The sequence below is a fragment of the Eupeodes corollae genome, chromosome 3 (assembly GCF_945859685.1).
Source record: "Eupeodes corollae chromosome 3, idEupCoro1.1, whole genome shotgun sequence".
Classification (NCBI taxonomy): Eukaryota; Metazoa; Arthropoda; class Insecta; order Diptera; family Syrphidae; genus Eupeodes; species Eupeodes corollae.
The window spans coordinates 115918522-115934002 of NC_079149.1; the positions used below are offsets into that span (position 1 = coordinate 115918522).

The following is a 15481-nucleotide window of genomic DNA, read 5'->3' on the forward strand; positions in this document are numbered from 1 at the left end:
TTACTTTTATATGTTTATAAAAATATACAACTCAAAGTGCACAAAAAATTGTGTTCTAACAAATTCATTATATTTAAGGGATTTTGTAAAATTTGTGGATTGTAGATACGTGTATTATGAAATTTAAAGGGTAACCTATACTTTTGCAATACAAAAATGTTGAGAATGTTTATTTCTGCATGTCAATTTACCATGGACAAAAATTCTCTTATGCAAAATGGAAACTCTATATTTTTCAGATTTTTTAATAATTTGTTAAAGAGCTAAATTTGGAAGAATAGTAAACAAATAACACTGGTCGGCAGAAATACGGTTTTTCTGTCTCACAAACAAAACTATACATTTTAAAAAGATTTAAAAGTTCTTAATCAAGCCTTTAAATGTTTCTAACACATCAGGTCTTTAAAAAATGGTAAAAACAATAAAAAATTATGTATTTAAGGCTAAGTTGAACCTCAAAATATCTCTGCAATGAATTGTATGATAATTTTGCAAAATACATGTCTTTCTTTTCTAGATACAATTTAAATAATTTTAGTGTGTTACTTAGTTCAGGAAATTTCTTATTAGACATGAGTCTTTACTTGACTCTATATAAAGTTTTGAGCAAACTTTGAATTTTATACTTTGATAGTTTTGAAAAATGCTTGTTGGAGTTAAATTTAGGTGCTGATCCTAAATCCAAATTTAAACTTTAAGTATTTGCTAAAGTTTTAAAAATACGCGTTCAGATTTTGGTAACAATATATATGAAGATTTTTCGAATATTAAATGAAATAATATATATATGTATGTACATACATAAATATTTTAACTGATTATTGAAGAAAGGGATTATAGATTTGTAAAATCATCAGGAATCGTATTGAACAAAATCTGCTTCATAAATTTAGGTAGCCTCAAAAACCCTTATATATGTGTTTTTTGTCGCATTTAAAAAATAAATCTGGCCGGGATTCAATAAAAGTTGTCCATTCGGGCCATTATAAATTGATTTGTTTACTGTCAATTTTCTACACTTATGACTTTCAATTGTCCATGTGTATGTATATCGTAAATGTATTATGGTTAGTGAAAAATAGATACATATGATGTTAAATGTTACGAGTATCTTTAAAAATATATTTCCGATCAAATAAAAAATCAATTATCGTACCCAAAACAGAAAAATAAAAATACATTTTTTTTGCCCAATGCAAGAATAATATCACCAGTGTTTTGTTGGAAAATCTATCAATAGTATAGTAAGATTTTACACGAATAACAAAAACAATATCCGCAGTATGAATACTACCGATAAATGTTAAAGTAAAATCTTACTACGGATGGGTTTTTTTACATTCTTGGATCTCGAATGGATCTTATGTGATTTAGTTCTCAAATGTTGGTACGATTGCTATTGCATTTGTATCCCGATAGCTGTGTTCGTTGAGTAGTTATGCATTTGGAATCATGTGTTTTCCATTAGGAAAAAAAATAAATCTGTTAATGTTGATATTATTTAGTTTTGTTGATGAAAATGGACTAACTGTGCTTATTTTGCAAGAGAAAACAATAGAAAAGATAATCAAGTTTTTCTATGTTTAATGCAAATGGTGTTTCGCGTTAAATAATGAAGAACTGAATAGTTCAGCACCATATAAAAATTACTTTTAATTTTATTAAAACAAAACTTTATTTTTTGTACACAAACATGCAATTAAATAGACCATAATGCATAATCTGTAAAACCAACTCCTCCCCACGGTACCAGAATCGAGTCGAATCAAGCTCATTTCAACTCGATTCAGGTATGTAAAGAATTGAGGCGAGCTTCAAGCTCGCTTCAACTCCACATGTTCATGTAGTAGTCTACGAACAAACCCGCTCCTTGAATCAATTGTTAAATGAACTTCTTTCTATAGAATCTCAATTAAAATTTGTCCATTTTTTCGTTTTAGTTAGTTTTTTTTTTTGTTAAGTTAATTTTAATTTTTGATTCTCACAAAACTTTCTTCTATTTGTGTGTTTTTTTATTATCATTCTGAAAGATCTTCTTTCAGTTGTACCAATTTTTAAATATAAAAATCTGGCTACTGCCGATGCGTTTTATTGAAAATTTTCTACTATACTATTTATAGAATGCCAAAAAAAACGGGTATTGTCAAATTTGGTATTGTATCAGATTTCAATAAACAAAATTGAATTTTGTTTACAAGAAATATACCAGAATTTAATATTTTACACAGAAACCATTAAAAAACAAAAATATGAGTTAAGTTTATTGCACAAACCATAATATTGAAATAAATCTATGTTACATTAGATGTTAGGTACAGCTGTAAGCAATTTATCATTCTACATTTATGTACGAATATAAAAGAAGAAAGACCCAACCTTAGAGTGAACGCAAGTTTTTCAATAAATCACTATACATGTGCAGTGAATAAACCAAAACCGTACCATACCAACAGCACCTTTAGTTACTATGTCAAGGGAAAATAAAATGTCAGTTCTTATAAGTTTTCTGATGTATAACATAATTTGGAAAAACAAAACCTTCAAAGACTTTTTTTGTTACTAAAAACCATCGTTAGAAAACATAAAAGAGACGTACATAAGTATATAAAAAAAATGTACATATAAGGTACAACCTCCAAGTCTGTATTTTATAGATACATAGATACATATTATATCGTCTCAAGGCGAACAAATTATAACAAACTTTAAATATTTTACCACCCATTAGAGTCATAAATATTTTCTCAAAGCATCCATTGTGTGCGTTTTCTGTGTTCTGTGGTATGGATGGAACCTCATTTTCTTAACTCTTCTGGTTTTTTTTTATATATAATATTTTTCAGTATTTTCATATTTTCAAGGAAATGAATGGCACTTTTTCATTTATTCAACCACATAAATTGCTCTTTCCCCACTTTCGCCCCCGTTTTGCCCCAGCTTTGCACTCGATGTGCTGTTTTCCATCTCTGAAGCTCTGGCACTGGCACTGGCATCGCACAAAGTATACTTTTTCATGCGTTGGAGTTGCTCTCATTTGCCACTTTAAAAAGAAGAAAAAAAAAGAATATATATATAAAAGTTTATAAAAAAAACAGAATCAGGTCACCATATGTCATTAGGGTTTTTGCCATCTTTAAAGCAACTATGCTAGTCATTCGACCTCCTCAATGCTTCTATAGCTATCTTTGTATGTTGAAATCTGGTAATAGGGTAGCTGCAAACGTTTGTACGTACAGAACATATAGACAGTGCGGTGTAATTGGTTAGACGCATTTAAAAGTATTTTTATAAAGTTTATTTTTGTCTCTTGTATTCTTTATTTTTTTTAAATTAATTCGAGCAAACAAATATAATTTTTCTCTTTTATGCACGAACGTCAAAGTTTCCACTTTTAATTGAGATTAAAATTTCTGGAAACCACAAAATGGCATGGTTTTTATCAAAAATTTGAAACGAAAAACTAACGTAATTATGAACTGAATTGAAATGTCTCCCCGAAAATGAAAAAAAAAAACAAAAACTATTGATCTGTATAAGAGTTTCCTTTGACAGTTTAATGTCAAAATTAAAAAAGTACTAGTTATAAGATTAAGAACCTGATGTCAATGTTTTTCTTTCGAGTACCGAAATAATATTTCTTATCATTTGACAGCAATACACAACTATCAAATGCAACATAAATTCTGTAGTTTCCATGATTATTTATATACAATGTTCTGACAATATGATTTCTCTATAAACTGTATGACAAATTACGAAACAACTCTTTTTGACAAGTCTTGTTAAATGACTTATACCTGATAATGCCAGCAGAAACAATTATTTATGAACTTAGGTAAATATAAAAAGTAATTTGATTAAAGTACACTCAAAATACATTAATATGTGTTTAAGACCACAAACTTTAAATCGAACAAACCCAATTTTTTCCGATAGAATGATTTCACTCATCCCAAATGTCATTTTAACTATTTTTGAGCAAAAACGTAAAGAGATTTTAGATAAAGGCAATTACAAACGGAAAAGAATTGACAGTTCTTTATAACGACAATTTCATTGAATTGGGTGTGTTTAATAACAAACAAATCCTGATTCTACTTTTTAAAGTAACTCGAAAAAACAACAAACTTGGATCTTTTCTTTTAGATTTTAAATCGAATTTCAATTTTGACATTATAATAACAATACACCTGTTTAATTTTAACACATATTAAAAGCCTTGAAAAATTTAATAAATCGTTGTTTTTTTTTCAAGAAATTTGTTTTATAATATGGCAACAATGCATTTAGTGACACTTTATTTGACAGCTGGTAACTGCATTAGTTTTTACATTTCTGTAAATTCTTCTTTGAGTTACCCAGCAAGAGCTCAATATTTCGTTTTAAAACAAAATTTTATTTTTCTCCTAGGTGAATATCCCGATTAAAGCTACATATGTATGTATGTCTGCCAAAGGTGAAATTCATGATAACCAAAATGGCGACCTTTCACTTCTCTGTCAAGTGTGCTTCTAACCAATTGAACCGAGCTGTATTGTTTCCAATAGACACACTTTTATGTACATACATATTTTTGCTTTCTTTTTTTTCTGTTTTAAAACAGCTGACCCAGTAAATACATATAAACGCTATAGGGTGGGTGAACCTTTAGGCTAAAACTTATAAAACTTAACATGTCCACGAAGGCGTATAATTAAAAAGACTAAAATTTATGAGCGCTGATGTGCTCTCTAGATATAAATATGAAGGAATAAACAATTTTTTACAAATTGCATCCTGGGGGTTAAATGAAAATAAAATAAGAGGGCAGAGAGAAAGAGCAAGAGATTTGCTTTTCCTGCATTTAATTGGCAGGGACACAAGGAACAGTCGTGTGGTAGACCTAAATTTATATCGAAAAAATATATAATTATCCTATTCTCTTAGCCAGCCAAATAGCGGCAGCAGCACAACAGCTCAGCGGTAAACAGCGGGCGTCTGTGGCATGATGCGGCGCAGCATTATTATATTCAGTGCGATGTTGATGTTGATGTCGAATTCTTCCTCGGGGTGGCCAGAACTAGTACCAGCACCAGGACCAGCGCAGCAGAGCAGCCCCAGCCAACCCATTCCCAAAGTCGACGTGTGTAATTACCCCTTAATGCTGTTGAGATTACCTCCACTCATGTCGGCGAAATTGTCATCAAACCGTGCAGACAAGGAGAACGAGATGTGTATTGGGGCATAATAACCAAAACCTCTGTTGACATTCGCCGTGACGTGACGTGACGACAACGACGACTTCATAACGAAAAAAAAACTGAATAAAGAGTCATAAACTCACATAACATATAAAACAAAATAAACAGGGAAAGCTTGGTGCTGAGTGCTCTACCATCATGCCGTGGAGTACGTTCATAGATCAGCGAGGTGGAGTTGGCCTAAGTGATGCGAAGGTGGAGAAGAAAATGTTTTCATTAAAATCTTGTGGATTTCATTTTTCAGATGAATCTCCGCATCTGCAGTGATTTTTTTCGTTTTAGAGAAAATCTTTGATTAAAGTCGTCGTCGTATTCGTTGATGATTTATTTCGACTTTATAAAATGGCCAGAAATAGAAACTGGAAGTTTGGACGGGGTACTTCTTGATCACTTCAAATAGAAATTAAATTTTTGTGGAGCAAATGCAACTTTAGTTGTTATTATTGTTTAGGATGTCAAAATCTTGATTTCGTGGATAAATGGGTACTTCTTTTGGTTGGATTTATATTTTTTGAAAAAGTCTTAAAAATGTAAACAATGAAAAAATGCTCAACTTTAATTTCGTTTTTTATTTCTTATTTATTTATATTTACAATCGGAAAACAATGTTGCTTATGGATAATTGTTTCTTGTAAAAATGTGGTACAGATGTTAATAAATCCCTTGAACTTTGAAGTAGAGAAAATATATATATACATTGGAGTAATTATTTTATGCATGTTTTCACGATCTCTTTTTCCTCTTTCTTTGTTTTTTTAAAACATTCAAATTTTTCTTAATTTAAGCCAAGTGCTTATAAAATTAAGCTATCTTAAACTTAAATTGTTACAAGTGTTATCCGTCATTATAATGAATACCAATAGACTTAAAGCAAACGTTTAGGAAAGTTTTTTGACGTGAAAATAGAAATTAGTGTGGCAAAAAAAGTTATTTCAAGAATTTTTGATTCGTTTCTCAAAGTAAGGGCTTATAAATATTTAATATTTTAGTACCAAATTCAGCTTCTATTTTATGAGAGAACAAAACCACGACTACCAAGCCAAATTATTTCCTTCAACCTTTGCCTAGTTTTGGACAAAAAATTAAATCCTAAACTTTAAATTTTAAATATTTACTTTCTCTATCTCAAATTTCAACCCAAGATGTTTCTGAGACACTAAACTATCTATAACTATGACTATCTGACCAACCTTTCACTGATGAATCATCAAAACTAAAAGAAACTTGTTTTGTTTTTCAATTACGGAGGTGCGCTACCACCCATTTTCTCATGTTAGTGTGGTAAAAGATCCGTAGGTCAAAAAATGAAATAAAATTACCAAATTTTTTGGCTAGGTAACGCTTGAAAAATAATTTTTCAAGTTCTTATAACCCCTATTTTGGAAAAATTAATTTTTTTAAAAGGAACCTCTACAATTTGTTGTTACTCTCCAAATTGAGACTATTTTTGAAAAGTGTTAGGGAAGACAAACTTAATTCTAATCAACCTTTCGCAACCTTTTGGAAGTGTTAAAATATCGCATGGATGTATTATTTTGTCAAATTATCTTATTCCCTTATAAAATATAAGTAAGAATAATGTCAATATTTTTGTCAGTAGAATTTGTGGATACAACTCCAAATATGATACGTAAATATCAAACTTTTTATGGACTTATTCGAACATCAATAACTAAAATTAACTCTCCGTGTTCTCTATTGCATCACGAGTTATTGTTGTTTCATCGTAGCAACTACATGTTTCGCATTGGTTTGGTTAAGTGCTTTAATAGTTAAAAACTGTCAGAAACAAATGTCTTTAACAGTCAAATTCAGAATTGATTGATAATTTATCAGCTCTATTCTTTGTTCCTTGACTGTACAAAACGGAGTTTAGTTTTTGACCTTTAACTGCCATAACCTTGGATCTCGTTTTGAGGGCTCCGATTTTCAGGGTAGTTGAAAAAAAGTTGTAATATCAACAATTTAAAAATTGTTCATCAAATAAATATAAAAATCATTTATAGTAACTTTTGCGTAAATGAATCTTATTTCACCAATGGTAAGCTTATAATGTTTACCTTTTTAAAATGTAACGTGTCTACTTGTCAATTAGTTCATTAAACTTGAAATGTATATTTGTTTAAACATTTAGGAAAAACGCATGCTTTTTGGGCCACAACTTGACGTTTATGCCAGTTATAGCTATGACTGGTTTTCATCATTGGAATTTCTTTGACAGATCGTTTAAATCGATCATTGAAGTCCACAAGAAATATGTGCCTTATAGAAAACTGTCATTGAAATTGTATGAAATAAAAATACAAACCAGATTCAAGAAAATTAATTTCTGTCCAGATTATAGAAATATAAAGTTTTAGGAGTCACTTTGGACATTTTTGTATCGTTTTATTATATGTAGCTCTTATTCAAAATTGTTATCATTGCACACAATTTTTCTAGTTTGAATCAAACATTTTTAATTGGAATCAATCATTTTAAAGCCCATGTTTCAAAATTTTCTGAAACGCAATTCAAAATTCTAAATATTATTTGCAAAGTTCAAAATAACTTTTCAAAATAACAAAAATTTTCACTATGCACTTTGCAAATTTGAGTTCCGTGAAAATTTTTTGCAAAAAGGAAACATTTTCACTTCAAAAATTTCCTATCTGCAAATTTGCGTTTGTTTAAATATAATTTCCAAGGTAAAAGTGTAGTAACAAAGTGAAAAGTAAAAACTGTTTTGTGAAATAGGGCCCAGGTGTTAATACAAAGAAAATGAAACGATTTTGTTCCGAAATGCAAAATCAGCATTCAGGTGTTCATTAGAAACGATTTCATAATTCACAAATAAAAAATTAACTAAGAGAAAATATTTGTCCAATAAATAATTTTGTTTGACTAAAAAATTATGTTAATTAAAGTTTTTCTTTTCAAATAAAATTTGTTGAGTGATTTCTAATCCATTAGTATATGACTTGCATTTTTAATTAAAAGAAAAAGTAATCCGAATTGATATCAATGATAGCTAAAACTAGCACAATAGTATAATATTTGAAAACTTTATCTTAAATCTGAAATAACATGCTGATGTATAGCTAAAATATAAAACCTATTGAAGATAGGAAGACTTGATATAACTCAAAAAAGTTCCTCTCAACGAACCATAAACAGCCATATTTTCCCATGATTGCAAAAAGAAGAACGAAATTTAATTTTAATTGATCATAATGTATGTTTATGTTATGTATGTACATACCGATACATATACAAAATTATTCCCAAATAAAAATACTCGTTCTTGGTCTGTTGGTTTTAAAATAATTGAAAGACTAATTGTTCGAAACTTTAATTACCTTCTCTTCAGCAAAGTGTGCTTGTTAGTTTTCGTTTTCAGTTCATTTAATTTGCTCAAGTTTCTCTCTCCCTCTTTCTCGTTCTTTGTTGTGAAAAACTTTTCAAAACTTAAAACTATCACAAACATACATCAAAAAACACTTCTTCATCTTCAACTTCCCATAAACTTAAAGCAAACTCATATTTCCCAACAAAACCAAAAAACTAAAAACAACAACAAAAATAAACTAGCAACAACTTCTCTTAAAAAAAGAAATAGAGAAAATTTCAAGTGACTTTGCATAGCTTCTCAACATTTGGCACAAAAATAAGGATCCATCTTAAAAGTTGTTTCAAAACTTTCTCATAATTTTCTTATTCAAAATAATTTAATTATACAAGATGCGCGCAAAGATAACAAAATCCTTCCAAACGACGACGCGACATTTACGAAGAAGTCAAAGTCAGATTCAGAGTCAGTCCTTCCATTATTCCATTGTATTAATTGTCATATTCATTGGGTAGGTATTAAATGGAATTATATTCAAGAATTTCAAATGTCACCAAATACCCACTTTCTGGTTGTTGAGGGTTTGGGGAATCCCTTTGGCGCCTTTGTAAGCTTAGATTTTTTACCCAAAGCAAAAACAAGAGAAGCCAACAAAAATGCAAAAAGATACTAAAAAAAAGTAATTTTCCTTCTTCGGATTTCAGTTCTTATATATTTTCTAGATTTGCATCATCCATGTGGAAGAGCTAAAACGTATTTAAGATTCTTGGCTCGAGTGCAAGAATTCCTATGTTCCTACCTACGTTTTTTCTTCAAACACCCTGAGTAAGATCCAAAGTGTTATTTTATAGTTTTTCGTTTTTGTTTCAGTCTTGTCTCTTGTGTAGCTTTCTGGTCTTGGGTCTTCTCTTGGAGTTCAGTGTCAAAAAGATTAGTATGACTATGTAAGATAAAGCCAAGTAGATGTAGAAGTAGCGCCAGCGAAGCATGCAACCTCTAATGTTGAACACAGAAGAGCCACTCGGTATAGTGTTGTTGTACATAGATATGCTATATGAAGAGGAGCAGAAGGTGAATATAGAATGAAATGAAATGAATTGAAAAGTGTGTTTTCCAAGAGTTCTTTAATTTTAGAAATTCCATACACACTTTCTCTTTATACTTTGTTGATGCATTTTCTAGATTTACTATGGGTTCTGGTATTTGGCAGCTTGAGAAAAAAAACAAAACAAGACATGCAGTCAACCCACCACCCGTTGTCGTCGTCGGACCGACCGATCCCTCCCTCACCTTGCTCCATCTTTTATGCTTAGTTTCAAGCTAGAAGTGCGTTCACTTCTCAAAGCAAAATGAGTGATTGATGAGTGGGCAACACGGTGAAACTATCTTTTGATGTGACAGTTCAATTTATTGCGTTAATAATAAACAACTCACTGATTTTATCTCTTATGTAGATTTAGACGCATGTAAAAATGAAACAAACAAAAATAAATAGATATTTTAATTAGTAAGAATTTGTAGAATACAATAATAATATAAGACTTTATAATGTTTGACAAAATGGAATTTAAATTAGGTAAGAAAACAAGGGTGTTGGAGGATAAGTTGGACATCTTTTAACAGGAAGTAGGCGAGGTCATGGTGGTTATGGTTAAAATTAAGAAAAAGTTTCTTGAACTTCAAAATTTTGAAAAAGAAGTCAATGAATGGGGGTGTTCTTTCATTGAACTAGACAGAACAAGATAAATAATTAACTTCGCCATATCTTTAAATGACGAGGCAAGTACACCATTTGCCCCCACCTACTCCTCTTTCTCAACTTGTTGATATGATCTATAAAGCCTTATTCACATCAGTAAAGAAAAATGATATCAATGTGTTTTAAATTTGACAGCTGTTAAAATTACTAATGTCGTTATTATTTTGCAATCTAAAATTTCTCTCCGATCCGGAATCCCATCCGATATTTTTTTTTTGTATTCTAAAGTTTGATGTGATTGTGTAGTAATATGAAATGTTTGTTTTAAACTTAAAACAAAACTAAACCTCCAGCTTATCACAAGAAAAAACGACATAAAACAGAAGATAACAACAGTTTGATCTCGTTCAAAGCTGACAGCTGTCAAAATTACTAAACTTGGGGTTTGTTGGATCTTCTTTCACTCATTTATTCCTGTCATAATAGTCTCATCGTCCTTTATTCTATAGTAAAATGGATTAAAAAATCGCAGTCCCATCACTGCCACGTCCTTTTTTTCTATTAAACTGAATTTTTTTAACTTCTTGTACGAAATTGTTTTTTAAAACTATTCAGAATTGAAATGAATAAAAATAAATCAAATTCGAAATGCACCCGATGCCAAACCCACAATTCTATTTTGTCTTATATTCATTCAATGTAACCTCAATGACATCTTTAACTTTGATGTTTTCATAAAAATAAATCCATTGCACCCACCCCAAATCCTATAGTGAGCTCTAGCAGGGGCTAGCTGTTAGTACGCCCTGTTATCAATTAAAAAAAAACTTGTTTTAGGCTCAAAAAATGCAATACAAAAAAAGTACGGCTAAGCCCGAAAAAGAAAATATTTTTGTCTATGACTAAGTTGTTTCCTCGCCTTAATATTTAAAAGATGTTCTATTGAGACCCTACCTAACTGTGCAAAAAAAATCAGAAGGAAATTCGTGCTGCGGTAATGGAAAGTCGCCCCATTAAAACTTAGGTTATTCTAATTCTTAAAATTCTGGCTGAACTTTATTTAAGGTTCAACGAACTTTTGCTTTAGAGGATAAACTTTACTAGATGGAGGTCGAAATAATTTGTCAGTTATTCAGATTGACTCAGCTTAGCAACATCTTAAAAATCCTCATTTTTGTTTACTACGTTCAAACACACATAGTTAGAGAAACTACTGCTAGTACCTATAAATGTCTTTCTTGTCCCACAAGGAGATCGTTTTATCAATTGACATTTTATTTCTTTTTGCTCTTGTTGATCGTAAGGCTTGTTTCTTGACCAAAAAATGAGATACTACCTTCCAAGTAAATTTTATGAGGCATGACATTCCTTTAAAAGCTGAAAAATTAATCTGTAATTTTTATAGATCATATGTAACATCAACTCTTATTATCCTTATGAAACCATCTACAAATAAGCTGATTCAAAACAAAAAGATTTTTTGATGCATTTTATAATTTGGAGTGATGTGTGTGCAAATGAATGAACTTTCTCAAAATACCATTTCTCATGAGCTTATCTCGGAATATGTACTCAATAATCTTATGAACTTTCAACTGCATTTAAAACTGAACTAGAATTCATTACATTTTCATAACTTAAAAAAAATACCACAAAAATAAAACTATATTTTCTGCCCTCCTGACATAAATTTGTGCCAAGAGAATACGTCGAAAAAAAAAGAACCAACAACATTTCTTTTTATTTTAAAAACCTAAAAAAAACATACATTAACTTTAAATACAGCAACATACAACTTCCAGATAGACACAGATATTCAGGCTCACAACAACAGTTAAAAAAAAGAAACAAAACTTTTGTTTTATGTTAAAGATAAAAAAGCTTCTAAACAATTAAGAAAAAAAAACATTTTTTGTTTTTGGTTTTTGTTGCGAAACAATTGCGCTATCTCGATGTTGTGCTTTATATTTATTTTATTTGGCTTTTATTTTATTTTTGAATTTTTGTTTTTTCTTTTCTTCTCTTGAACTCTCTTTTAGAAATGATTTTCCATGGATTGTATATGCAAGTCCGCACAGCAACTACAACATCATCATCAGTTTCAGAATCAGCATCAGCAGCATCATCGTCGTTGTCGACCACCACTTTTATTCAAATCTAAGCGCATCAAATCAAATCCAGAGGAGCCAAAGTTTTAATCAACATAACAATTATCTACTTTTGTCGCATCAGCCGGCAAAGAATTCCATTCGCTGGGAATTTATAAAAATTTGAAAAAAAAAAAACAATCAAGGACTAAAAACAAGAGTAACTTAGTACTTTTTGAAGAGGGCGGGAGTTGCTTTTTTTCAGATAAAAAAGCTTCACCACCACCACACACAGAAAACATAACCCCCTCAAAAACCAACACAAAAACAATACCCAAACTTTTTCTATAGCTGGAATGTTGGAGCATCCCCAACGATTTGCACGCAATATCCCCGATTCCTCCTCAACAGCAGCAATAACGAATTCAAACGTTCCAGCAGCGCTAGCAAATCGCAATCACTATTTGCCAAGTGGCGGTGCTGGTGTAACTGGTTCATGGCATCAGCAACAGCAGCACTCTCAAGCATCTACACCAGCATCTACACAATACCAGCCGTCGTCCTCGTCGTCGTATCAGCAACAAAACTATCCAGTGCCACCGCCACCCGGCTCACCGGCCCCACACCATCATCAGCAACAGCATCATCATCGTAACTTATCGTCGGCGTCCAATTGTAGCACGCACAAAAGTGTGACATTCAGCAGCAATACAAATTCGAACGGAGGCGACTGCATTGGTGGTGGCAACCTCGGCTGTGGTTCACAATCGATGGCGGGCAACATGAAACACGGTAATTCAACCAAATTCGTTCCTATAAAATGCAAACATAAAAAAACAATCCACCACACATATTCCCAAATGAAAGAAACCAAAAGGAAAAAAAAAACAAAAAGTTCAAATTGGTGGACACAGGATTTCATCATCCTTACATTCATCCCATCACTTTTAATAGAGCTTTGTTCTTTTTTTAAATATATTGTTATCAATGGGTAAACACTTAATATGCAATCCACATGAAAAAAATGAGAAATAATCAAATTAAATTCTCTCCTGAATGAGATCCACAAATGACATTCATGTGGATCGCATGTGTTCGCCTGTGGAACCTATGCTTAGCGTTAACCTAGGCAGAATAAAAAAGCAAAAAAAAAAACAAAGCCTTTAATGAAAAATCGTTCCACACACTCAAAATGACCGCTTTTATCTTTCGCAGGAAAATCACAGGAAGACGTTTGCTACGTAGTAGCCAAATACGATTATGGAGCTCAAGGAGCACAAGAATTAGACCTAAGGAAAAATGAACGCTACCTGCTATTGGACGATTCTAAACATTGGTGGCGGGTGCAAAATAATAGAAATCAATCTGGCTATGTCCCTAGTAATTATGTTAAAAAAGAAAAACCATCACTTTTCGATAGGTAAGTATTTCTATATGTTTTATAAAATGCTTTAAAAACAATTAATATACATTTAAATTAGAGAAGTTCTTATTAAATAAATTTATATCATTATACTAACCCTAAACAATATTAAAAACAAAATCATTTTAATTTATTTTTTTACTGTAGACCTTGTAGATGATAATATTTTCAATTTAATTTTGTTTATTTGTATGTGTGTTATTTTTGTTTGGGTCTGTTTTTGAATTAAGTTTATTTAAATTTTAAGTTGCTTGCTATGTAATTTTGTTTTGTAAATTATTATTGGTTTGGTTATTTAAATACACTTAGATCCACCACACATAAGAATGTTAATAGTAAATAGTTACATTTAAGTAGGTAGTGTCCCTATTTTATAGACATGCCTTCTCCATCTTGCAAGTTAACCCTATCCCTTTAATATTAAAATGGTTGCTTTGCGAATACCCTAAAGATTTTAACTGACCTCTAACCAAAGCTATTAGCAGTAAATGGCTGACCAAAGATTGTAGTTGAAAGTTTAATATCCACCCATTTTCGGTACTTCTTAATCGTCTCTCATGGATTTTATTATAAAATGCTTGGTTAAATTTTACTGAATCTATAGCAGGAAGTTCTTAAATTTAATGTTGCACCCATAGCGTTATATCTAAAGCAATGTGCTTTTGGTTGAGCTTGTGTTGGTAATTTTTTGAAGTCCATTTAAATTTCGAATTAAAACATCATTTATACGAAATTTAATGGCTCAAAAATGAGAATTCAATTAAGCATAATAAATCCAAGAACTTAATAGACACTAAAAAGTTTTCAGGATGTCTTTTAAAAAAAAAAAAATATTCGACACAAATCCAAGCTAAAGTCGTATTGATATAATGAAACAAACCACAGTGCATAATATATTTATACTCCTTTTGGTTTCCTTCTATTCTTCGTAAACTTTCTTTCATGAAATTCAGGTCATGCAATAATAAAAGCTAATCCAGGCTTTTGTTGTCCTTGCTGTTTGTATGGAGTTACTCGTAATACCTTGAAGGAAAGGCCACAATTGTCCTGTGCATGTCCAGTGACAAGGATTTGTTGGTATATACGAGAACGTCAGTCAATCTTGAACATTTCAATTTCCTTTCCACAACTTTATTCCGTTCTCAATTCACCTGATATGTGTGTTCGTTTTTTTTTGTCGAAGTTAATTCTTTAGATGCCTTAGAGTGGTATCCTTTATTTCCATTGTGGCATTTTATATCATAAGGGAAACATTAGCTCTCGAGCTTCAATCATGCCTGATGTGATGTTTTGACATTTTGTATGATTTTTAAGCTTTAGAACTTTAAATAATAATACAAGACTGAAATATTGTTGAAATGAATAATTTATCACTGTAAATTCGTAGATTATTTCATGATATTTGTTTTTAATACGATTTTAACAGTCCAAATTGTGTATTAATTTTTTTTGAATAAATATGTCCGCTTCGAAAAATTCCACAATTCTTGGATTATCGCAAAATTCAATACAAATTAATCGATGGTTAAACGGGCTGTTAACCAAGTTGGGTCGCTGATTACTTTTCGATACAGAAAATCTGTCAACATGGCACATGGTAGCGCTCATCATTCACTATAAAGCAATATCCTCCTCATTTCGAAAGAAATACGGATGGATGATGTTTCCAATTTCGATTATTCATACTAAATATCTCAAAGCAAA

The 15481-nt window shown here is 30.9% G+C and overlaps 1 protein-coding gene across 2 annotated transcripts in view; it reads left to right on the forward strand.

Annotated features, from left to right (window-relative positions):
- The window catches only part of LOC129949320 (cytoplasmic protein NCK1), a 52899-nt gene that overhangs the window by 32827 nt on the left and 4591 nt on the right, over positions 1 to 15481 (forward strand). For both annotated transcript variants that reach the window (XM_056060708.1, XM_056060709.1), the window contains exons 2-3: positions 12307 to 13146; positions 13570 to 13774. In XM_056060708.1, coding sequence (XP_055916683.1) covers positions 12711 to 13146; positions 13570 to 13774 — 641 coding nt within the window. In that variant the 5' untranslated portion in view covers positions 12307 to 12710. The remainder of the gene's footprint in view (positions 1 to 12306; positions 13147 to 13569; positions 13775 to 15481) is intronic.